Below are 25,134 nucleotides of genomic sequence, written 5' to 3'. Positions count from 1 at the left end.
CCTTAGGGCGCTTCGCACCGTGTTGTTGTTGGCACTTCGGTGCCCTTTCGTTCCCCCCATGTCTGTAGCGATTCTGTAATGTATTGTGTTAACGAAAATAAAGTGAGGTACCAGCGTTTATCCGCAAAAAAACAGCAGCATTCAGTCTATACACGCAGACACACACAATCGGCACATCACGCGCTTTTATCGATGGCCAATAAGCGGGGTCCTCCCGTTACCGTTAGCGTTAGGTATACTACTGTAGGTAAAAGCAGCCATGTCAGTGTTTCGCAGTTCTAGTATTGCCAATCATACCACGGAGTTTGCTTCCAGGATTCTTGCAAACGGCAAAGTGAAGATCCCCGATTGCCATTTAATTTTGAAGAAACACGCGCAGACACTAATTAAATTTCAAAAGCAGTAAGGCGTCAAAGCCACAGAAGCAATTTTAATAGTAAGTACCAAAAATCGTTTACTTCGAAGCGCCATTTAAAAAAAAACTTTATAAAAATTACAATGGTTCCGTTTGCAAGCCGTGGCATTTCAGACAGAATTGTGGCAGAATTAGAAATAATAGCTTGCATCGGGTTCAGAGGTATATTCCGTTGAAACGGGCTGTCGGCACACGGGACAATTGCGCGAGTACATCGTCAGCCAGGTCGTCAAGCATGCCGAGTGGCCGACTGCAAAAAAAGGCAATAAAACATAATTCGCATTTTAACATAGCGAGTAATGACGTTGCTTATGACTGTTTCGGGTAGCAGTTGATGACGAAAGAGAGCGGTCGCGAAAGCGAAACACGGCTGTGCTTGTGCATTGTACGAGTATATACAAAAAGCTTACTATATTGTCCACCGGTTGAGACGAAAGGTCAACTTACCATGGGAGCAAGGTAGAACAATTTTCATTTCGTCCACCACAAACGTCTGCTGACAGGTGGGGCAGATGTCGTCGGATTCCTCGGTGACCTTTACTTGCGTCAGTTCCGTCAGCCGGTGCATTTCCGCGGTTGTCAACGGGATGCCGTTGGCTTGCACGTGCTCTTCCTCTCCGGCGGTCTGAGCGCGCTCTTTGAAGGCCTCGATAAAGCGTCGCACTTGCTCCTCTCGAAAAGCTTGCATGCGCGCCAGCTTCAACTCGGCTGCGGCCCGGGCGATCTATCAACACGTTGATTTATCACCTTAATTTAACTGACGCGCTGACGCAAAAGCCGGGCGAATCTGAGCTTTTACTGACAGTCTATCTTCCAAAACAGGAACTGTAGCAGAGCCAGCGCGTACATTATTTGTACGATTCACAACTACGAAGAACTTTACCGTGCGCACTACTACACTGTATGTCAAAACCGCCAACGATGACGTCTATCGAGGCATTACGAAAGCTACAGGCATAAAATCGACTGCGACGGTGTCAGGATAGTGGAGACGATGTACTGTGTCGCCCGTAGACTTACATTCAACTTTGAAATTCTAGAATTCCTTGTACCTTTGTTTATAAGTCTCCAGGAACACCTCAAAAGAAAGAGAATAATTTGTTGTTTCTTCTGATACTAAGTTAGCGCGGATCCGCTGCAAATTAGATGCGATATGAGTGTTTTTATTTAACATGGAAGTCTATGGAAGAAGCCTGCACATGTGGCTATGCTTGTGGTGCGGATTTACTGTGGACGGCTGCAGTCTTCCGACTAAGTTGCTGACTATCTGTCACTATCAGTATGTGAACACTATCTGAAATACGAGTCCAGAAATTTATGTTTTCACTTGACTTTGTTTCCTGGACTTTAATCATTAAGAAAACGGCCATGGTTGCAGCTTAACCACTCTTTGAAGACACACCAGTACCTTGGCTCTTGGATCCACCATGTGCGAGGCCAAACTGCTTTTAACTCAACTTTTACCGCTAGAATTTTCGGGGACAGTGACGAAACATCATGTTTTTCAGTTTTAAAAAAAAACCCATTTAGACGCAAGGAAATTTCGTTCTGCTGGAACGCAAAGAGCGCGCAAGCCTATGGAGTTCGCAAGATCGGTCTCCTCCACCGTGACGTCATCGTACAGGCTGCCAGTTCGATTGTATGCCTTAGAGCTTTCGTAATGCCTCGCGTCTATCTATAAAAATGCCTCTTTCAATGGATTTTGGCGTAGAGTTGTACGAGGTATAAGCAGCAGCGTTAAACAGTGTCTTCGAGCTTCGTGGTACGCAACGTACCCTTATCGCTTGGGCGGTTGCTTTGGCTGCTTGACGTTTGTAATATTTGTATCTGATTAGGCCTATGACGCTGATAACCGCGCACGGAATCAGTATGCCCATGAGTATTGAGCTGATGTCTGGCGACAATCCTGTGCTGCTGGAAGACGGGCTACTCCGTGACGGAGGTTCATATTGCGAAGGTTTGACATTTCTGCCACGAAAAAATCAAGATAGTTTGTTTATCCTGCAATGCACCAAGACTGTTTCTTGGAGATAAATTGAAGAAATAATACTCACATAAGAGCATACAGGAAAGCGTACAGGTCTGATTGATCGGCCTCCACCGGATTAATGTTCAGTTTGTACCTATGCAAAAGCCACCAGATGATGTTATACTGATATCAGAAATTTAAAACCGCTTCGAGCTTCGTTTCGAAGCAGAAAGTTTTGTCCGTGTCGTATCGTGGTAGATGAACTGAGCGCGTAGCGCGCCAGTCCAGTTCCGTAGTCGTATCCGACGAAATGCACCGCGATCTCGATCTGGTCGGTAATGTTGGCGGCAATCGGCATGGGAAATGGTGTCGTCCGCGCTGGAATACTGCTGAAATACTGAGGTTCTCCGTTAACTATCATCGGAGGTGTCTTCTCTTTGAAGAAGCTGGCGTACACGATGATGCCGCTGTAGCCTTTATCCTGAGCGTTGAAGATCTTAGCAACCACTCCACTACCATCACTGCCGATGGCATTCCGATAGCCTGGAAAAGAACGTTTTTGCGAAAGCTATGTTATAAAATATTCCTAAGAAATTTGGCGAAGTCATAAAGCTTCGCCAGAATATTTGTTAGATACTTGCAGCATCGATCAGATTATTAGAATCTGTGTAAGTCATAAAGCGGTTGTGGAAAATTTGGGAGAACATGATAATGAAAATTCTAGAGGATCTACAAGAAGAACTGAAGCAACAGTGGCCTGTTGCTTCAGTTGAGTTTGTTAACCGTGAAAAATTACCGGTTTGTGGAGCAAATGGTACATCGTTCGTCAGCAAAAAGACCGGAACCCATCGGTTATCTTCCGCCGCGAGAGGCGCCGGTTCCACATCTTCGCCGTTACAAGCGTCTTCCGGATCGGCAACGCGGAGATAACCCTACACAGTTCCCCTTGGTTGGTCCATGTTATTAAGACCAACAAACCGATTATACAGATTTATTAGTATTTTTATTATTATTTTCCTACAGTAGCCAACTTATTCAGCGTAAGCGGATGAAGATATCTGACCAAGTTAATGGAAAAATCTTTTTGGCACATTTTCACATTTTTTTTGGTTTATTGATTTTATGAGATAAAAGTTACCTAACCTGGGAATCGAACCCAGGACATACAATCTTAAAGCCAGACGTACTACCACCAGGCTATAGGCAAATTAACATAAATGGACAATACCCTGGTGAACGCGGGCATTAAAGTGCACATGTGCACTCAATAATTCAGAGTCATGAAAGTATGGGATTATATGGCCGGGCTCGGTTTTTCGCTGGTTATAACGCACTTACTAAACGAGCATGAGTGCCTACTGCCTAGAGAAACTAAAATGCAGAGAATTTAATCCTCTACATTTTAGTTCATAACGTGTCCAGTGAAACTCTATGAGAAAGTTTTAGAAAACGTTTGAACGAAATAGTCTTGTGATAAAGTAACTACTAAACTGCCAAACGAAGGTGGTCGCAATGTGGTCTTGACAGTGGGGATTTGGACTTTTCCTTTAAAACTCTTATCGAAATACTCAGATTGAACTTCCCGAGACATTTGAGCTGCCAAACTGTAGTGATCATCGAATACTTAATTTACTGCTACAGTAGACAAAGTTATTTATGGCCAACTAAAGTCTGTGGCTTTAAACTTGTATCGGCGTATAGCTACGGCTAGATCAACGAACCCACTATCTAAAGCAACAACAAAGTAGAGCAGCGCTTCGTATGAAACAGCGGTTATTGATAATTTGATATTAATTTTATTAATGGTTGTTTTGCGTAGCCGCTATACGCAGACAGATCAGGCACAAAAGGGCACCGGCATAAAAAGCTCACGCCTTTATAGTATGTAAACGAGGTTTTTTTGTTTCGCAGATGGAGTTGCACCGATCTGATTACAAAATCACCGAAGCCGAACACGGAATCTCAGCTTATCGTTAAACTTGGGCGTTGAGGAGCAGATGCAGTGTCCGCTTGAGTCGTGACGCCTTTAGCGATCTGTACGGGTTGTCTGCAAACGGGACACTGGCGCGAATAGCTCGTCAGCCAGGTGGTCAGGCAAGTCGCATGACCCACTGCAAAACAGATTCGATAAAACACTACAGTTGGTGCAGCGCAGTTGTTGTTCCTTTAAGCTGCGTAGTGGCGGAAGCTCATCTGGTGTGAAGATTTCATGGAGATCTTTATAAGCCGTGCTACAGAATCTATACCGTGCTCGCAGGTGCAGAAGCATCTTCATTTCGCCGACGGCGAAGGTCTGTCGACAGGTTGGACATATGTCGTCGGACTCGTCGGTGACCTCGATTTGCTGCAGCGTCTCGATGTCTAACGGTGGCAACGGTAAGCCATTGGCTTGCCTGTGCTCTTCCTCTTCGGCTTCGTCGGCCAGGAATTGATCAACCTGCAGCCAGAACACCGTGGCTGGTCGCACAAAAGCACAACGAACTTTATTTACGGTGCGGCGAGCTACTCCAGCGATAAGTATCCTGACTCAGCTTACCATAGCGCGAAAGGCATCTTCGTCCGCACTCCGACGAATTCGATGTTGCCGACACCGGTATATGGCAAACCATATGAGCATGGCGAGAATGACGGCGGGAACGGCCACAGCCATAATCACTTTGGTGCGGTACGCTGCCCATTCCTGTGGGTCGACGGGAGATGGGCGTCACGCGAACGTGACATTATCTCGCTGACATTCCACTGCGGAGGACTGGTTCATTAGGTCACTGGAAAAGCAGATCAATATGAAATTATTATGGTGTAATCAGCCCCAAGTAAAGTGTGGCAAAATGCAGTAAATGCTATTATGCATATGTTACACTCGGAGTATAACATATCCGTACACTGCTACTGGTGTTTCGTATCCGTATCGGACAAAATGTGTCCCGATCTTGGCTTGGCTGGTAATATTCAAGGAAATCGCCATCGCTAAAGGGTAACCGATTACAATCAGAGAGAAGATGAAAATAATTATTTGTAAACAAAACCGTTGTGCGCTGTGGGATATCCGGTCGAGTACCGCACACAGCAGCAAACTACTGTACGAATACTGTTTATTGCATGTAAGCGGTTATTCGTCTGTGGCGTGTCACTTTCCTGAACAGACCACAGTGAAACAAACTACAATTCCGGCGTCATCGTCTCGCGAGGAAAATGCACTAGTAAGCAGCTAATTACAACATACAGAAAAAATGAAAAATGCATGATGGCCGAAGGTGTTTGTTCGTCATCGGCAAGACGGCTCATTTATGACCGAACCTGACTGCTTCAAACAGTACGTACAACTGCGGTTTATTAGGCACTATTGCTCCGGTGTGGCCATTGTACACAGTACTAAAGGAAAAAAATCTTTTGATGCAATACGCACTGTGTTTTGCATCAGAAAGCGAGTTTTTACTGTACTGTGACGGTCATCTGCTTGCCAGTTCCGCAACGTTCAAACGATTTCTGTATAAGCTGAGTGAAGCAGTTCTGTCTTCGAGTGCAATACACAAGACTCTATCTGGATCTGGAGTAGGTTATTTTCAAGACTCTTATTTATATGTTGTATCGAGGCATTACGAAAGCTCTAAGGCATAAAATCGAACTGGCAGCCTGTACGATGACGTCACGGTGGAGGAGACCAATCTTGCGAACTCCATAGGCTTGCGCGCTTTTTGCGTTCCAGCAGAACGAAATTTCCTTGCGTCTAAATGGGTTTTTTTTGTTTAAAACTGAAAAACATGATGTTTCGTCACTGTGTCCGAAAATTCTAGAGGTAAAAGTTGAGTTAAAAGCAGTTTGGCCTCGCACATGGTAGATCCAAGAGCCAAGGTACTGGTGTGTCTTCAAAGAGTGGTTAAGCTGCAACCATGGCCGTTTTCTTAATGATTAAAGTCCAGGAAACAAAGTCAAGTGAAAACATAAATTTCTGGACTCGTATTTCAGATAGTGTTCACATACTGATAGTGACAGATAGTCAGCAACTTAGTCGGAAGACTGCAGCCGTCCACAGTAAATCCGCACCACAAGCATAGCCACAAGTGCAGGCTTCTTCCATAGACTTCCATGTTAAATGAAAACACTCATATCGCATCTAATTTGCAGCGGATCCGCGCTAACTTAGTATCAGAAGAAACAACAAATTATTCTCTTTCTTTTGAGGTGTTCCTGGAGACTTATAAACAAAGGTACAAGGAATTCTAGAATTTCAAAGTTGAATGTAAGTCTACGGGCGACACAGTACATCGTCTCCACTATCCTGACACCGTCGCAGTCGATTTTATGCCTGTAGCTTTCGTAATGCCTCGGTTGTATGGAAATCAAGAGTTTCGCCATCAGAAAGTGTTGACGAGTGCGCCTCTAAAGCGGTCAACACGGAAACGAGAGATGCGCAAGAATCTGGAAAAGTCGACAGTTCACCGGGGAAGTTGGCGGCACTACAGCCTTGCCCGGGTGCATCCAGAAATATATACACCCGAGCGGGAGATCAAATCAACCTGGAACGACACTCGGTTGGAGCCTTCGTGTAGTGCAAGGTCACTGTCTGGAGTAGCCGACAGCTCGATTTCCAGCAAAGATCTTACATCTGAAGGATGTGAGTGCGCTGTAGCGCTGATAATCTCTGTATTACTATTAATTTTACTAAGCTTACATAAGTCGTACTTAAGGGAAGTGGCCCGGTACATGGTATTTGGGTCCTATACATGCCGAAATCTTTCACGTTCACGCACTCTCAAACGCTTTTTTACTTTGTTTAATGGCAATATTTTGTAAGAATCTGATGATTGGCATACAAAGTAGGGAAAACCGTTTAAGCGCACAACATCTGGTTCGAGAGTTACGGCTAAAAGAAAATTAAATTAAATAAATTAATTTCAAAAGCATCCATGTGTATTAAAACTCATTATAAACAAAGTAAAGCTCGGTTTTTTTCAAATTTTAAAATTAATATTAAATTTTTATACTACAGTAATTAATATACATTCTAGAATTTAAAAAAATGGAAACTCTGGCTCGGTATAAGAACGATCTTTATGATTATGTGGGTTTACATGCAGAATTTTAATGAGATCAGTCCGTAATGAGATATTAGGTACTTAAATGCATTTAAACTTTCTGGAATTTTCTACATCCATAACACCTGAGCCGGATGTTGCGCGCACAAACTGCTAGGGCACTAGCATGCTGTATTAAAATACAGTACTACGTATTCTGAATGCGTGACACGTGTTATTTGTTTCCACAGTTAATTCAGCGTAAGCAATTCTCATCTTTCTGCATTTTATTCGTTTCAGTACACGCTCAAAAGCGCAGGAGAAGCACTAGAGCAGTTCAAAAATATCGTGAGCTAAAGCGCCTCCAGAAGCAGCGTCTCCACGAAGACCACGAAAAGCTGAAGAAGGATTTCGAAATGATAAAGAGCCAAAATGATCAGCTGCAAGCAGTCCTCGTGGATATAGAAGAGGGTCTGCTGGATGAAAAAACGTCGAAGCAAGAATTACTGGCATTGGTTAACAGCGCTAAACACCGGCCACTGCCGTAAAAGCCGTTAATTATAATTATGTTATGTATTCATTTTCTTTAGAAAACGCTAGAAAACGGGGCTTATTAGCGCGGTACATGTGAAAGTGCGTGGCAAGGGCGGACAGGACATGAGTTCGTTTAAATAAAATAAGGAAGAATGTGACTTCCGGTGTCGCAAGATTGTTTTTTTCTGGATAGAATGACTTTTGCCCCAGAAATGCTCCACAGAGCTTTAATCACTCAAACTATACACGGCATCGTGCTTGAATAAAAATTTTCAAAAATCTGCTTCAGTTGTTATTACTTCCGCAAAATAATGTCATGCAGGCACAAAAATGCCATTACTTGAAAAATAAATAGCGCAAGTTTTGTCGACTGCGACTCAGCCCGCTCAAATTCTATTCTACTGGTTTATGCTCCAGTTTACAATTTGTAGGGACCTTTTGCGCTTTATTAGATGTTGGTTTGCTTAAACTGTAATGCACGTTGACCAGACAGATGTATGAGCGCCTCAGCGTTTGGCTGCTCAAAATAAACGAAACCGCACGATTATAGTGCGATGCTCTTTTTTATATACCTGAAGTAGGCCTTCTGCCAGCATCATCAGACAACCAAAGCTGAGAATTCTCAGGAAGAACCGCGTAGCGAAAGACCGCACACTTTCACATTTCATTACTATTAACAACATCTCACATTAAGCCACCTTACTTTAGTACTGCCAAGCAGTACTACGTATGTACGAGGCGTGTGTCCCTTGCTTAGATAGAGCACATTTACCTACATGAAGAATTTATTGGTTTGCTTATCGTTCAGACGTTTGAACATCAACATTATAAAACAAAGTAAACAGCGTTAAAACCATCAGAACGCGGTACGGTTGAAGTCACAGACAGCGCATTCCACCGCTGTATTTCAATGCTAATACGCTGTAGCAGAAACTCGTAAGAGCGTCGTTCTCCGTAGCATCCTTTAACCGCCTGCCCAATTCTCGCAAAAACTTAATACAGGAAGGGCTAGCGACGCCAAAAGTTTCAAAAGCCAATGCAACAAAATAGTACTCAGGTGCTAAATATTCATATTTCCGCCGCTTTTCGTCTTCTGCTTTTCGGGCCGCTTCTCCAGCCTTAACGCTGCTGCTAATGACGTTTGAAAATGCGACGGTATCCACACGTCACGTCCCAGGCTAGCCGTAAACCGTTCTTCCAAGGCATTTGCGACACACCGTCCGGACGGCGATCGTCTTCGTCACTTGTTCCAAGCGGCTCTAGTACAGCCGGCGTTTTAGCGGTGACCAAACTTCTCCGAATCAGTTCGTTCAGTGCGGTGTGGCGAAGAAAACGCCCAGCGCTCTTTTTGCAGGATAAGCCGTGGTGACCGTATTCGTCCACAGGGAGACGGCAGTCCGTGCAAAGGTGCGGACGGCAGATAGCTGCGCCGATTCGAAGGCCGACTGCTACGCGAAAGCACTCGTCCGACATCAGGGTTCCAAGTGAAGAAACAGGCAGAGCGTTCAGCCATTTGCCAGATTCCGGCTCTGCAACAGCAAGCAAACGCGCACAGTGGGTGACATCACTAGACAACTCTTCCTTAATAATTTGACAAGTTTTTGTACCAGAGCTACATCCCACACTTTTTGTACACGCCGAAGATTTTCTGGTGGTAGTTCGGTGCCCGTAGCTGTTTGCCACAACTGATGCACCAAGTCAAGGCTCTCCGTACCAGAGGCAATGGTCGAGACAAGAGGCGCTGTGGCATAAACCGAAGCCAAATAGGCTGGAATAGCTAGTTCTGCCACACGTCTGATCCCCAACCCACCACTGGACACAGGGAGCGATGCTTGAGCCCAGGTGACACCGTCGATCTTATTATTCGTTACTGCTTCTAATGCCGATTTGGTAATGTTATCGAATTTATCAAGTTCGTCTCCGCACAACCAAGTTGGACTTGCTCGTAGTAAATAGTTCATTTTAGGAACGCCAATGCAAGTGCGCAGCAGAAAATAAGCCTGATGAGCAGGCAGTATACTTAGCTTGGAAGCTAGTCTTTGCAGATCCAGGGACTTCTGAAGAATGGCATTGGGAATGGCAGCCTGCAAAGAGGAGCACCGAGCAGTATCAATTCGCTTTCAGTGGGATGTAAAATTCTGGGTAACGGTTAATCAAAATTTTCTTTGTGGTTTCGCGATCTTCCAGTGTACCACCGAAAATAAAAACTCGCATTTAGAGATTCAGCTCGAGACCGAGATCACTGGCGGTAGCAATGACAGTATCTATGTCGCTTAATACTTCGCTTAATTTACCACCTATCACACCATCGTCTAAATACCATGCGTTCAGAGGTGACACCAGCGACAGTATTAGTATCAATATAAGAAGTGAAAACAGTAATGGGCCCAACGGATCACCCTGCTGCACCCCGCTTGGGACAACATGTCCCATTGGTCAAAAGTAGACTGCTGGGATTTCGGTAACATTGGCTGATAAATTGTGCGTATTCTGGTAGCTCTGACTGTACACAATGCAACATTTTATCGCGATGGACAGTGTTGAACGCGTTTCGAAAATCAAATTTAACGACCACTTGCACTTCGTCTGAAACCGTATTGAGAAACCGCCTGGCTGCATGTACAACTGCCTCACAACCGCCGGGAGTACCGAAACCCAATTGCTTTGGCCTAAGCTTTCTCCCATCGGTTGCTGTACTCGCTTAACCACAATTTTCGCCACGATACGACGTAACGTGCTACCAACTGCTATTGGTCTTATACCACCCCCTTTCTTATTTAATGCAGTTAAGTTTGCCCCGTAAAGTATCGGCAAAATATCATTAGGCACCCGGCCGGAAAGCATAATGTCTGCTAACAATGCTAGCTGTTCACACAATAGCGAAGAACTGTCATTGGTAGTATCGCTAATCATGTCCTTCAAATGCTGAGGCCGAAGCCCGTCAAGCCCCCCGGCAGAATCGTTTGGGAAACTAGTGACTGTATCGAAAATTTCTTTTTGTGTAACACGGCTAATGGCGTCGCCTTTAGCTGATGACGATGCAGGGTAACGAGCATCCGGGTTAACACCCGGATGTTTTTTCTGTAGTTCTGCGAAAGTGGCCGCGGTGCGCGGTGCCAAGGCGTCTTCGGAACAAAGGACGCGCACCGCACCAGAAACGTCGCCATTTTGAATTTTACCCTGGACAAATTTCTGTAGATCAAAAGGCCGTAATGATTTCAGAGGCGCAACGGGAATTTCTCTTGCACCAGACTCAAAATTAACAACGTTAGACTTAATCACTGACGCTAAAGAATGAGTGCGATCGTTCTTAGCTTTACCTGGTAAACGAAAAACAAAATATGCAAAATCAAAAGATCTTCCCAGGACTTTACCGAGTTCTCTGTAACACATCGAGAAACTACGCGTGTAAAAGCTGTAGTAACCGCTCTACGTGCCCCTTTGGGTATTCGCTTCACAAGCCTCGTGTTGGTTTTCAGAAACTTCACCTGGTTCAGAAGGCTGCAGCTAGGTTCCGTCGCAGGAGCTTTGTTGGGAACACAATGGTCCAGTCCGCGTTGACGTCGTAGCACATTCTCCCCGCACTTGTTGCTCCCGCTGTGATTGGTGAAAGCGCTCTTGGTCGAGCAGACAAATCCACAGATCAAGCAAGGGAAAGAAGGCTTTGAAGACTGCGCAGCTCCATCAGAAGATAAATCCATGATAAAAAATCAGCCATCAAGAAATTTCAGCAATTAGATTTACAGCTCAAGATTGTGTCGACACTGTATATGCGCAGGCACTGCTCTGGCATACAAAAACCTTTAGCTCCAGGAAACTGCTTTCGAAACCCTGTCTACTTACAGTCGGTTACGTAACCGCTACGCTTCAGATTTCAAGGAAACTCGTGCCCTGCAGAAGCTACGAGTACCTGCTTCAGTTTCAATTTCTCAATTCACATTTCGTCATTTTCAATTCATATTCATTTCATTTCACTTCGTTTACATTTACCTTACCCTTACCATACTAAGATAACTGTGCCCGTGTTGTGCAGCGCTGTCAACCACCCAAAGATGGCAACGTCAGGGAGAATTTGAAAAATCTGTTGAATCAGCCGTTGATAACTTCAATTGCTCACATCTCGTGAATGTGGGAACAAAACTGTTCAAGCAATATCTCAAAAGATGTGGAAAAAATTCACAAATTTTTTGATACCAAGTAAGTCAGGATTTAGAGCGACTGAAATAAATCAGAGGCATTTCTGTTCCCCATAGACTAAGCATAGTAAGTATTACGTTGAAGGGGTCCACGAAGAGATCCTATAGTGTGTCTACGAGAAACTCAAAAAGGCTACAACTTGTTTCAGTTGCTCTAGATCCTATATTACTTGGTATCAAAAATCTTGTTAATTTTTTCTGCATCTTTTGAGATATTGCTTGAACAGTTTTGTTCCCACATTCACGAGATGTGAGCACCTGAAGTTATCAACGTCTGAATCAACACATTTTTGAAATTCGCCCTAGCGTTGCCATCTCTGGGTGGTTGACAGCGCTGCAAATTGAGTGCACAACACGGGCACAGTTATCTAAGTATGGTAAGGTAAATGTGCTCTATCTAAGTAAGGGACACACGCCTCGTACCCGCGGAGCGTAACTGATTTCTCATATATAAACGCGTTTTTTCAAAGGTCATTTACAGGGGCTAATGCCGTCCCAGTGGTGGTCGTCCTGTAAAAGAAACCTGACGCTGGTGAAGCTTTGAGTTTAAGATCATTCACAGGTCATTGTTGTAGGCTGGAAGCCGTGCGAGTGTATATAACTGGCAACTGGCAAATGCTAGTTTATACTATTACGGCACGTGCGCCCAGATTTCTTTCAACGGCTTCAGCTCGAGATACATACTTAGCATGGAGCAGCGATCAACAACCATGGCGATCTTAAATTTGAAGGGGGACAGCCAAGAATTTTTCATAGCGATAATGTTTCTAAGGGCATGTTTTATTTTGTTTTTTTTCGCTCGGGGCGGAAGGCACAGCGCGAGATCATATGCCGCTTTCTGCGAAAAAAAGTGGAGTCGGTTAAACATCAAACAAAGGCGTATACTTCAGCGATGGAATTATTGACACTGTGGCGTACCCTGTTTGCATGCACTTACTACATGCAGACACAAGACACATTAGGCACGAACACATCGTAGCACCAATAAAAAAGGTATAAAACATATCAAATTATTCCGTCGTCGAATGTGGCGGAAGCGCGATAGAATTAAAAATAGTAGTCAGAATTGGGTTCAGCGGTATATTCCGTTGAGACGGGTTGTCTGCACACCGGACAGTTGCGCGAATAGGTCGTCAGCCAGGTCGTCAGGCACGCCGAATGGCCAACTGCAAGAGAAGGTAAGAACTATGACAACAAAAATTCCACTAGTACGGAATGCATCGTTGTAACTATCAGTAGCTGAGTAACGTCACTTGTCATAACTTCAGGTTGCAGATGACACTGTAACGCCATCTGGCGAAATCAGATTATTGTAAAACAAAAAAAAAACCTTTGTGCAAATAAGTGCCTCAGTACGAATGAGACGTTTGGTAGAGTAAGCCTACGAGTCTACCGTGAGAGCAGGGCAGAACGATTTTCATTTCGTCGACCACAAACGTTTGCTGACAGGTGGGACAGATGTCGTCCGATTCCTCGGTGACCTTTACTTGCGTGAGTTCGGTTAGCCGGCGCATTTCCGGTTTTGTTAACGGGACACCGTTGGCTTGCATATGCTCGTTTTCGGCGGCCTGGACGCGTTCTATGAAGGACTCAATAAAGCGTCGCACTTGCTGCTCCCGGGAAACTTGAATACGCGCCAGCTCCACCTCGGCTGCGGCCTGGGCAACCTGCAATCACGACCGTCACCACACTGATTTTACTAGAGAACGCGGACACATTTCGGCGAACTGCTTTGAATGCACATTTTTTTCTGGAGGAAAAATTTATAGCAGCGCACACAGTCACTGTTTTCAATACTTTTTATGCCAACAGTAAAGAGTTCCTTCGAGTTTTGTGATACACAACTTACCCTCATTTGTTCGGTGGCTGCTTTGGCTGCTTGACGCTGCCGGTGTTTGTATCTGATCACACGCAAAGTCAGGAAGAAGAGACAAACGCAGGGAATGAGCGTTCCCATGAGTATTGTTCTGTTGCCGGATGATGACGATCCTGAACTGCTGTACGACGGGCTCCACCATGTCGGCGTCTCAAATTGCGGAGCTTTGTAATTCCTGTCACCGTGACATGAGCACAGGTTACACAGAGTTTTATTTTGCATCGCTCCGAGAATATTTTTGGATGAGTTACTCACAGAAGGGCCGACAGGAAAGCGTAAATGTCCGACCGATCGACCGCCACAGAACTGACGTTCAGCTGGTACCTACGCAAAAGCCGCACCATGTTGCTAAAGCACTAATGTGAAGCAGAGTGTGTACCGTGTCGTCGAGGATGCATTGTACGCGTACTGCGCCAACTTAGGTCCATAATCGTATCCGACGAAATGCACATCGATCATGATCCGATCGGTAATGTTGGCGGGAATCGGCATGGGAAAAGGCGTCGTCCGCGGTGGCTCGCCAAAGTACTGCCTTTCTCCGTTAACGATCCTCGGAGGTACCTTCTCTTTGAAGAAATTAGCGTACACGATGACGCCGCTGTAGCCTTTCATTTGGGCGTTGAAAACCTTCGCAACGACTCCGCTGCCGTCACTGCCGGTGGCGTTCTGATAGTCTTGAAATATAAATTAGCCGATCCATGAAAATATGTGAATAGTAATAAATACTGATATCGGTACATTCAAATTATCCAGTCGCGCTGACTTTCACGGGCTTCTAAGATTTGTTTTTATCAACTTAACGTCTTTACGGTAAAATTAGGGTTAAACCGTCCAGCTTGTCCAGTGCAGCTCATGTCGCGTAATAAAAAAAATTCATATCATCTTCTTGGATTTATTATTTATGGACGCTGGAAGTTCTTTCTAAAGTATCTGTTATTTGAAATCAACTTTGTCTCTTTTTAAATTCATCCTTGGTCTCATTCTCAACGGGGAAAAAAGATACACGAAGCAAAAAAATGCCAGGAAAAACACACGGAGGGTGCAGAAGCAAACGTTTCAGTGGATAAACACGAATGTTGTCCAGGGCTACAGGTACCGATTTGTGACCATTACATTACCGATTTGTGGCGCACATGGTGCGTCGTTGGTAAGCAAGAAGAACGGAACCCATCTATCGTCCTCCAATAAGCGCGGTGCTGGATCCATATCATAGGCGCTGCAGGCATCTTCCGGGTCGGCAATTTGCAGATATACCTAAACAGCTCTCCACGATTACTCACAGCAAACCAATCCCACAAGTCCTTTCATAAGTAACTTAGCTTTAATATCGCGAGCACAACGCGGCAACCCGAAAAGGTTTCGAACAAAATTGTTCGTCATTGTCACTTCCACTGAATTGCTGATGTACGCGAATAGTCTCTTGAGCGTCGCAGCACGCAACGCTGACGAGACTATTCGCGTAGATTGCCCGCCGCGAATCTGTTTTCTGCTAGAAAAGCTATGTACAGCAACTTACCGGCCCATCGCTGTTGCCTTGACCAGCCGCGGACTGATAATTATTGGGAACCTGATACACGAAATCCCTGGAATCGGTGTACCCAGAACGCCGATACACTTGAATCAGGCCACTGCGCGGCTGCAGCAGCGCCGCCCATTGACACAGTCCCAGAAGAAAGCCTGTGGCGAATGGTCGCATCTCCCTCTTCCGTCTGCGACCACTCAGTTATTACGGCAGCAGGTAGTAATTATCGTAAGCCGATAGTTTGTGAAATGACGGCTTCGCGCTAGTCACTGCACAGAATAATAAATTAAAATAACAGTGTTTGCCTCGCTACAATTACACCACTAACTCAAACAAAAAACAAAAAATAACAAAACACAAAATTACAAAAATTCCAAAATTAAACGGCTGTTATGAATTAATAACGACAACTGTTGACTACTAAAAAACACACAATTCTTCGAGTGTGCAAGTATCGATTTATCCACACATCTACCACAGTTACAGTAATACCAGAGATTCACAGTTAACTAGCAAAGAATTTAGGAAAGACTTTGAGCGCCGACCAAACTGCAGCTAAATCATGCGGGTGCCTGTACCGTGGCAATAAAAAAATTTAGCGCAGTGCATACAATTATTGCGGAAGTGTGCATGCACCATGCATGATACGTGCGACATGGTTGTGGTTTCTTTAAAGCAAGTACAGTATATTACTGATTCAACAGCTGCAATAAACCCTGCTGCGACTGCCAATCGGATTCGTACACTAGAACCTTGGTTGGTGCACGGATAAAACATCGCGAACCATAAATCCCCTGCGGCGAATCCTTCTCCGACTGTTGATCAATTGCTCATACGTTACCTGGCACGGAGTATATGACATCACTTCTAATTATTAATATTATTATTATTATTGCATCAAGAGAAGACAACCCGATTAATGGGACTTCAATGTCTGGTCGGTACAAAAGTAAACAATATCAGCATATTACGACAGATCAACCATTCGGAGAGCAAACTTGAAAAAACCCACGCCATCAACACTGAGTATCTGCATAATATTATTAACTGTGAGCGCTCAAAAATGTATGCGCTCAAAAATGTCCTATAAACGCATAGCCAAACTTGTGACGAACATGAAAGAATTTTACTGCCAGACGGAGCTATTAATGACAAACTGACCTTTGGGCCTTTGTACTGATGCCACACTTTCTAAACCAACGAAAACACTATTACAGCAGAAGGAAAATATTGCATCGTATAAAGCAACGGTTAATAATTTCTTTCAAGTTTTCTTATGCGTATTCACGGACGAATCAAGCACAACCGGCAAAAGACCACAAGCATGTAAACCATGCCTTATTGTGTTACAGATGCATTTGCACTGAATTGATTGACTTTTAAAAAAGAACATTAAAGCAGAACATGGAAATTCGGTTAGCCGTTAAGCTTAGTCATCCAGGAGCAGATACAGTGTCAGCTTTGACCGGAGACGAAAGACTCGCGGCAAGTTCAACAATCTGTACAGGTTGCCTGCAAACGGGACATTGGCGCGAGTAGATCGTCAGCCAGGTGGTCAAGCAAGTCGCATGGCAACTGCAAAGGAAAACCGATTGCAAAGAAAAGGGCACTCGCTGACACCACCAGCTTCTCTTTTCTACGCTTCGTAGCGGCAGGACCCGTATTAAATATGACGATTGCATTGAAGTCTTTATTGCATGGAGATCTAAGATTGCATGGAGATCTTTACAAGCCACCGTGCTACAGAATATTTACCGTGATCGCAGGGCAGAAGCATCTTCATTTCGCCGACGGCGAAGGTCTGTCGACAGGTTGGACATATGTCGTCGGACTCGTTGGTGACCTCGATTTGCTGCAACGTCTCGATGTCTAACGGTGGCAACGGTAAGCCATTGGCTTGCCTATGCTCTTCCTCTTCGGCTTCGTCGGCCAGGAACTGATCAACCTGCAGCCAGAACACCATGGCTGGTCGCACAAAAGCACAACGAACTTTATTTACGGTGCGGCGAGCTACTCCAGCGATAAGTATCCTGACTCAGCTTACCATAGCGCGAAAGGCATCTTCGTCCGCACTCCGACGAATTCGATGTTGCCGACACCGGTATATGACAAACCATATGAGCATGGCGAGAATGACGGCGGGAACGGCCACGGCCACAATTACTTTGGTGCGGTACGCTGCCCATTCCTGTGGGTTGACGGGAGATGGGCGTGGCGGGAACGTGGTAGTCTCCTGCTGATAGTCCACTGCTGTTGTTCGATTCCTTACGTCACTAGACAAGCAGAATGATTACGAATTTACAGTGTAATGCGCTTCAAGTAAAGTGTGGCAAAATAAATGCTGTTATGCATAATTGTGTTTTGATATTAAGCCGTGATTGTACCGGGTTGTCGACGATGCATTATATCCGTACACACTCATTGGTGTTTCGAATCGGTATCGCCAAAAATGAACGATCTTCGCTTGGTTGGTAATGTTTGACGGAATGGCCATCGCTTAAGTAACCAATCAAAATCAGGGAAAATAAAATAAATTTATTTGTAAACAAATTATGGTGCACTGTGAACTTCGCGGTCGAGTACCGCGCACTGCGACTACGAGTACAGTTTACTGCATATAACCGGTTATTCTTCTGTGGCATATCAGTTTCTTGGGCAGATCTCAGTGAAACAAGCCACAATTTCGGTGTGATCGTCTGGCGAGTAACATGTGCCAGTGAATATTAAATTGCAGCAACGCAAAAAATGAGAGTTTCATGATGGCCGAAGGCATTTATTCGTCACCGGCAAGACGGCCCAGCTATGATTACACGGTTTGCACGCAACTGCTTTAAACAGTACGTACAAATACAGTTACTGCTTAATAGGCTCTTGTGTGCACACACACAGTACGAAGTACGAAAAGAAAAAAAAACACTTCCTGATGCAATTGGCACTGTGTGTTGCATCAGAAAGTGTTTTTTTACTGCACTGCAAATTGCAACGGTCAGCTGCTTACAAATCCCCGACCTTTTCAAACGTTTTATGTATAACCAGAGAGAAGCAGTTCATCCTCCGATTACGATAGGTAAGAACGCTTTCTGGGTTTTACGGAGGTTCTATTCGAGACAAATAGTTTTTGTTGTATAGAAACTGATAGTTCCGCCATATGAGAGTATTGACGAATGCGCCTCTAGTGCGGCCACTATGAAAACGAGAAATTCGCAAACATTAGGGAAATCCGGCAGTTCACAGGGGAAATTGCCAGGACAACAGCCTTCTCCGAGTACATCCAGAAAAACGCCTCAGCGAAAGGGGAAATCAACCTGGGATAACCCTCTACCTGAGCCTTCGTGCAGTGCGAGTTCGCTAACACGGGAAGCCGACAATTCGGTTGCGAGCGGCAAAGGTCTTTCATCAGACGAATGTAAGTACGCAGATAATTTTTGTACTAATATCTAATAACTTTTCATATTGGTGCAAACTTCCCTTTTATTAAAACATTGCATCTAGTAGTGAGTTTAGCTAAGAAGAAAATTCTTACAAAAATTGTGCTTCACCGCAATCTTTACCATTTTATTCCTTGCAGCGTATTCTCAAAGGCGCAAGAAAAACAATGAAGCTGTGCGAAAAAGTCGCGAGAGTAAGCGTCAGAAAGAACTGCGTTTCCGCGAAGACCATGACAAGCTGAAGAAAGAAATCGAAGCGATAAAGAGTCGAAATGATCAGCTGCAGACAATCCTAGCGGAAATAGAAGATGGCGTACTGGATGCAGGAAAGTCCAAGCAGGAATTATCGGCATTGGTTCAGAATGCTAGACAGCGGCTGTTGCAGTAGTAGCCGTTGACAACAATTTTGTCTTGCATTTATTTCCTTCAGACAACGATGTGCACAGAAAGCTGGGCTTACTAACGGTACCATTTGAAATATGTGGAAAAGCGGACACACCGGACAGTAAATTTTAATTCCAGATAAAATAAAGATATAAGGAGATTTATTGTGTCTCATTGGCTGAAACAATGAAATCATCAAAATCCAAAGTTCCTCGACAAGTATTGCACTTATCAGGAAAACCTATGAATTAACCTAACCAAAAGAAAAGGCTATAAAATGAACCAGATGTTTCCGCTACATAATTCAAGTAAAACTTGCGAAGTAAAAATATGGTTAACCAATAAAATGACAATTTGATACAGGTACTTTCTTTCGGGTTATTATTCTAGCGCCTCGGTAATACTTTACAGTTATTTACTTTACTTTTGCAGTGGATATAGCAACTTACGAGTGTTGTTTCAGATGTTGCAGACGTTTGCTGTTTTTGTTTTTTATTGTAGCCTTATTTTAACAGTTTCACGTTTACTGCCGGGATGATAAAAAGAGGCATAAGGAATCGCGCATAAGGAATCGTGAAAAGCACAAAATTCGTGTTTTTAGATATATGAACGATAATTATATTTACAATAAAAAAGTTACGCAATCTGCAACTAATAAACACGGCAAAAAGGCCTTAACGAGATTTCGCAAGATCAACAACGTCAACTGTTTATTACCAGCAAAAAAAAACTATTTGAACGGACAACAGCTCGTTCTACCAAAATATCCCAGACCAGTTAGTGCGAATCTTGTAGGTTAAGAATGGAAAGCTCGACCGGAGTATGATGCTGTACAACGAACTCGGGTGGTTGGCACACAGGTTGCCGGCACACTGGACAGTTGCGCGAATACGTCGTCAGCCAGGTCGTCAAGCACGCTTTGTGGCCCACTGCAAAAAAAATGATTTTTAAACCAATTTTTCTTAATTGAACTCAGAACCATCCTACCGTGATTGCAGGGCAGAACGGTCTTTATCTCGCCGATGGTGAAATTCTGTTGGCACGTTGTGCATAGGTCCTCCGTCGGCTGCGTGATCTCCACACGCACGAGCTGCTCCATTTCTCGCGCGGTCAACGGTACGCCGTTAGCGCGCCGGTGCTCTTCTTGCTCGTTTGCTTGGCTCTGGGCAATGAGCGACTCGATTAAGCGCAGCACCACCATTGCCCGTATCGCATAGATTTCCGCGATTTCCGCTTCCATCAAGTTCTTAATACTCTGAAAACGATTTACGGTGATGCTGTTCGTAAAACCTGGAACTGTGGGTTCCTAATTACCATCGGGGGTGCTGTTCCAAGAGCGATAGCGCGAATCTTGCGTCTGCGCCAGCAATACGCGAGACTGGTGATTAACAGGACAAACACAGCACCGGAACCAAAGGCCGCGCCCAAACACGCCCCCAGCGACAATTGCGAAGACTCCTGGGTCCGGGATGAGGAATGCATCCACAGAGCAGGGGCCACAGGACGCACAACAGGAAGATCTATCGGCTTGTAACTCAAACTGAAATACTCGTATTATCATTTATTTACAGCGCAAAATTCCAGACAATGGTAAATTAAGATTATTGACGATTTTCTTGTGATATTTTGGATTGGTCGAAAGACTCGAAACGGCTTACTAATCCTGCAAGATCCACTGCAGACGACTGTCCATTGTCGCAGTGTGGGGTTCTTCCGCTGGATGGGTTATGGACGGCGGCCTAAATGTCGTCCAATTGGAATCACTTGGTAGAGATCCGCCTTCGTTTGCGGTTGACTGTGCGTCGGGAACAAACGTAAAATTCAACCGATAACTAAGAAACATATACGGCGCGATATGAAGAACTTCAGAAATAACCCTTGAAGACATTTAGTAATAGATTCCGAGGAGTCGCGCTAAAGAGGAGAACCGCACCTGATATCGGATGAGGAGTTATAGGCGAATTTTTTCAGCTGATTTCCGTCGTCATAGCTGACAAAGTGGACATCGATTTTTAATTGATCGGTCACGCCGTCGGAGAAGGCCGCCGGGAGCGGCTGCGTCCGACTACCGGTCCGTCGGATTCCCGGAGGACCGGTGCCTGATCGAGCGGGATAGATGACGACGCCGACGTAGCCCTTTTCTTGAGCGATGACGAGCTTCCCGCTGAGATGATCCCCAGCCTGCTCGGCAAGGTCGTCGTCATCTACTGTAATTTCAGTGTCAAATAAAACCAAAGGAATCTACGAAATATGAGAAAACCTAAGAAAAACAAAATAAAATCTTATTAAATCCAGGAATTTAATAAATCTCAAAAACCAAAGTATTAACACAAATGACGCGGTTATTTCCTGGGTCACTGCGGTTACCGCTTGGCGTGGAGCACGGCGTGTCATCCGTTAAGAGAACAAATCCCGCCCACTGGTTCTCCTTCCACAGCCACGGTGTAGGCTCCACGAGTGTGCCGTGGCACGCGTCCGCCGGAGTTGCAGCTTTCAAGTAGATCTACAGGCATTTCCTGTGCATCATGGGCTACGCAGAATAACTACAGAAAGTTATGCAGAATAACTACATACGAGTCTAAAGAAGACGTACCGGAGCATCCGCAACGCCGGTTTGACGGCTTTTAATTGACTTAAAATCATTAGAAATCGTGTAAACTGCATCCCGTGACAGAGTGCCGTTTTCCTCTTTATACACTTCGATAAGGCAGTCTGCCAGTGTCAGCAGACACGCCAGGCTGATTTGTGCCAGACAGGCGCGAGTAATGAAGGGCTGCATGTTCCCGTCCAGATGGAGCTGAACATTTCGCAAAAAAACAGCCTTAAACCTTAGCCATTGCTTTCTAAACAGCAGTCCAGTAATACCCGTCTGGAATTGCAGCGTATGTGTTGGCACTGCCGCTCACAGTTCGTGGTTCACTGGTTGCTAATAGTTTTCATAGACGGCAGAGAATTGCTTGCTTACTGATTGCCGAGCAGCGTCTGCCATACCACGCGTACACCGCTAAAAAACAAACAGCGGATTCGATGCCCGCGGGCGCTATGATAAAGCAGCGAACGATATCCGGCCGACGGATGATGTCATATCATTGTTTGAAGCTATGCGGCACAGAGTGCCGTTTGTTCGTACGCAGTAAAACTAAGAACCAAAAAGGTGGCCAGCATTAATTAATCATATGCTTATTTCTCTACTGGAATAAATGATAATGAATGATGTCGTACCATTGTTTGATGGTGGGCTGGAAAAAGTTGGCATCTCAACATGTGCGATGATTGAGAGCAAGTTATTCAGCGGTATCAGCGTTTACGACTCTATTTCAACCATCCCTGCTCATATTATTACGATTAGTTTATGGAAGCGGTTGCTCCATATCAGTTAGCGTACTATTCAACACTTCATCAACATAAAAATTTCACCAGTATCAACGTTAAGGTTATTATTGGCTCTGCTGTACAGTGTTACAGCATGGTGCGCTTTTCTTGTAACGGGAGACCGACCAGTTGTTACGGACCCGATCGTTTTTTCAACTAACTTTGGAATAACAGCCTGACCGAGAAGAATTAAAAAAATTATTGTAGTTAGCGCCAGGATTATGCAGAATATGTACAATCCACACGAACACCGAAGGCGTGGCGAAAGCCTTTGCGAAAGCTCGCGCATGGCTGGAGATGTTTCGCCAGGTTTTAGGAAAGGTCCGAAATTCGAATGCAGTTCCGTTCTGCCCAGCATCGCCCGCACTCCTTGCCGGCGTTCCTTACTCATCGCTAAGAACATGATCTGCGACTCCCCATGTACTGGGTCACCTCCCTTATGTCTTACATAAAGTTGCCGAACAAAACCCGTTTTAAATAAAAACGAACTATTTGTTGCCACTCGTTCACATCCCTTTCACTCAGCTGAAAACCTTGAAGCCCTTCTGCACCATTTCTTACTCTGTGCACTATCTTATGCGCTACTAGAATTAATAAATTCCTGGTTTCTGTCTCAATGAATCGACTGCAGAGACAACATCGACGGCATTCTGGCGCTAGATACTGCAAATATCAGAAACATCTGCAGAACTTGGATCGAAATAATTTGAAAACAATAAGCTGTGACGGCAATTACGGTAAGTAATGAGTTAAAACAAATCCGCTTCGCGTTTCCGGTATAAAGTATTAATGGAATTAAAGGCAATGCCGGAAAAGATAGTGCACAGGGTGAAAGGAAGCTTCAAAAGGCGGTGTACAGATATGGAGCAAGAGGTCGACACGAAAGAAATAAATCATCCAATCTCCCCTGATAGAAGCCCATACAGGTTAAGCCCGTTCCAGGAACGGGTGAACACTGTAAACAAGCAATACATAGGCTGTGCATAATAACGCATGTAGTGGATTGAAGTCATTGAACATAATATGCCGACTTTCCTCCCAGGGGGCCATATACTGAACATAGGAAAGGGGCGAATCTATATTTATCACTGGACTCTACTGCACTGGCTACAGTACTGAGTAACAGTGGATGCGGCCAGCGAGAATTCTCGCTGGCTCAGTTACTATTGTTTACACAGATAAAAAAGAACTATTGCACGGGATCAAGATTTCTTTGAGCACCAAGGGAACGGACAAATTAGAGCTCTTTCCTGGAGCCTCTCGTTATCTCCCACGGGGGCGTTTGTTGAATTTTAAGGCTCAGTGGCACGTTAGCCGTCCGATGACCGACGCCGTGAATCTCGCGTGCATGATTTTCGGAACGACCGAAAATATTCTGCACTTGTTCGAGGGAGGGCATTTCGGACTGAAAGCTGCTCTTGGGGCTGATGTGGTGCGCGATTTGTTAGGTGAGTTTAATGCGACAGCCTCTTAACAAACAATTTATCTTGTACAACTATAAAGTAATAGGTGAAGTTGATAGAAGGCGTAAGCGTTTTACATGCTGCAGCATTCATCAACAGCGAGCATCCGGGTATCGCCGCCGGAAGACAGGAACCTGTCAAGGAAGAATTGCTGTATAAAGCTTTCAGTCGCAGAGTGTGGTACCTCCGTTCAGGACATAAAGGCGCCCCAAAGGAATCCTCTCCTGTTTAAAGCTTAGTAACTATCATGACTCCGTTGTTATTTGGACTATACGGAAGTTGAGTACCACTCCATTAAGTGCGAGTAATTATTTTCAGTGTCCATTAATCTTTTGCGTTTGTCTCTTTTTTGGTCGCATTTAACCTTCATTGGTGTATGATGCGGATCGATTTTATCGATGTTTCGTTTTTATGTGGAAGCGGATATGCTGCTTGACTTGTAGTTGCACTTATGTTTTCTTCTCTTGGTTGTTTTGTTTGCTGCTGTATTAGCAGTTAGCAGTCTGAGCATTGCCGGAATTTGTTGCAATAAGTTACTAATACCATCCAATATTGTTCCTCAGTTGGTTTCTCCTAACACCTCAAAATGTACGCAAAGTGGTACGAAAAACACTCCCAATTTAATAACTACACGAGGTGCCAACTGGAAGTTCCAAGTACTATAAAGGTCACCAAAAAACATTCAAAATTAGTACCACTTTTTGACGTGGGGAACACACTTTGCCATATAAACTGCCTAGATTCCCTCGCGCGCACAACGGTTACCCTATCTCAGGGACGTAGCGTCGCGTGGTAGCATACTGCCTCAAGACCCTACTTCTCAAACTTCGCGGCTACGGTGTTTACCCGTTCCGGAGACGGGCCTGTGTGTGCCAACTACTTACAAGTCCACAGATGGATGCAGCAGATGGTTAACCCATTGTGCAGTAAATCCACTAATTTTCTTTCTTGGTTTGACCT

At 44.6% G+C, this 25,134-nt stretch overlaps 6 protein-coding genes across 7 annotated transcripts; 1 reads left to right on the top strand and 5 right to left on the bottom strand.

Moving 5' to 3' along the window:
- Positions 1-546: 546 nt before the first annotated feature.
- Positions 547-1,103, bottom strand: LOC129600975 (E3 ubiquitin-protein ligase RNF115-like). The gene is made up of 2 exons (XM_055499666.1): positions 863-1,103; positions 547-665 (listed from the first exon to the last, which is right to left on the bottom strand). Exons 1-2 carry the CDS (start codon positions 1,101-1,103, stop codon positions 547-549), a joined length of 360 nt encoding a protein of 119 aa, XP_055355641.1.
- Positions 1,104-10,346: 9,243 nt separating this feature from the next.
- LOC129600974 (uncharacterized) lies at positions 10,347-11,481 on the bottom strand (the record flags this gene model as incomplete). The annotated part of the gene is given in 2 exon segments (XM_055499664.1): positions 10,347-10,612; positions 10,615-11,481. Coding segments are annotated over 2 exon segments (978 nt in total), but the record flags the coding sequence as incomplete, so codon positions are not given.
- A 1,426-nt stretch (positions 11,482-12,907) lies between these two features.
- Positions 12,908-16,225, bottom strand: LOC129600964 (uncharacterized). The gene is made up of 7 exons (XM_055499653.1): positions 15,522-16,225; positions 15,124-15,259; positions 14,385-14,679; positions 14,261-14,329; positions 13,979-14,180; positions 13,523-13,796; positions 12,908-13,295 (listed from the first exon to the last, which is right to left on the bottom strand). Exons 1-7 carry the CDS (start codon positions 15,699-15,701, stop codon positions 13,177-13,179), a joined length of 1,275 nt encoding a protein of 424 aa, XP_055355628.1. The 5' UTR covers positions 15,702-16,225; the 3' UTR covers positions 12,908-13,176.
- A 406-nt stretch (positions 16,226-16,631) lies between these two features.
- On the bottom strand, positions 16,632-18,225 carry LOC129600967 (uncharacterized). Its single transcript, XM_055499658.1, has 4 exons — positions 17,912-18,225; positions 17,572-17,800; positions 17,283-17,472; positions 16,632-17,102 (listed from the first exon to the last, which is right to left on the bottom strand). The coding sequence occupies exons 1-4, from the start codon at positions 18,019-18,021 to the stop codon at positions 17,083-17,085; spliced, it is 549 nt and encodes a 182-aa protein (XP_055355633.1). The 5' UTR covers positions 18,022-18,225; the 3' UTR covers positions 16,632-17,082.
- Positions 18,226-18,417: 192 nt separating this feature from the next.
- Positions 18,418-19,472, top strand: LOC129600970 (CCAAT/enhancer-binding protein delta-like). Its single transcript, XM_055499661.1, has 3 exons — positions 18,418-18,594; positions 18,742-18,933; positions 19,096-19,472. Exons 1-3 carry the CDS (start codon positions 18,552-18,554, stop codon positions 19,341-19,343), a joined length of 483 nt encoding a protein of 160 aa, XP_055355636.1. The 5' UTR covers positions 18,418-18,551; the 3' UTR covers positions 19,344-19,472.
- Positions 19,473-19,835: 363 nt separating this feature from the next.
- On the bottom strand, positions 19,836-22,300 carry LOC129600965 (uncharacterized). Of its 2 annotated transcripts, none has more exons than XM_055499654.1 (7): positions 21,933-22,300; positions 21,707-21,842; positions 21,273-21,546; positions 20,998-21,171; positions 20,654-20,879; positions 20,327-20,594; positions 19,836-20,268 (listed from the first exon to the last, which is right to left on the bottom strand). In XM_055499654.1, exons 1-7 carry the CDS (start codon positions 22,116-22,118, stop codon positions 20,117-20,119), a joined length of 1,416 nt encoding a protein of 471 aa, XP_055355629.1. In that variant the 5' UTR covers positions 22,119-22,300; the 3' UTR covers positions 19,836-20,116. The 2 variants fall into 2 exon arrangements, with proteins under 2 accessions (XP_055355629.1, XP_055355630.1); XM_055499655.1 differs by having other exon boundaries at positions 21,273-21,543.
- Between the last annotated feature and the right edge of the window lie 2,834 nt (positions 22,301-25,134).

This window comes from Paramacrobiotus metropolitanus, unplaced genomic scaffold (assembly GCF_019649055.1).
Source record: "Paramacrobiotus metropolitanus isolate TYO unplaced genomic scaffold, Prichtersi_v1.0 Parri_scaffold0000206, whole genome shotgun sequence".
NCBI lineage: Eukaryota > Metazoa > Tardigrada > Eutardigrada > Parachela > Macrobiotidae > Paramacrobiotus > Paramacrobiotus metropolitanus.
Note: the sequence above shows the minus strand (reverse complement) of the source record. Positions and strands in the feature narration are given on the sequence as shown.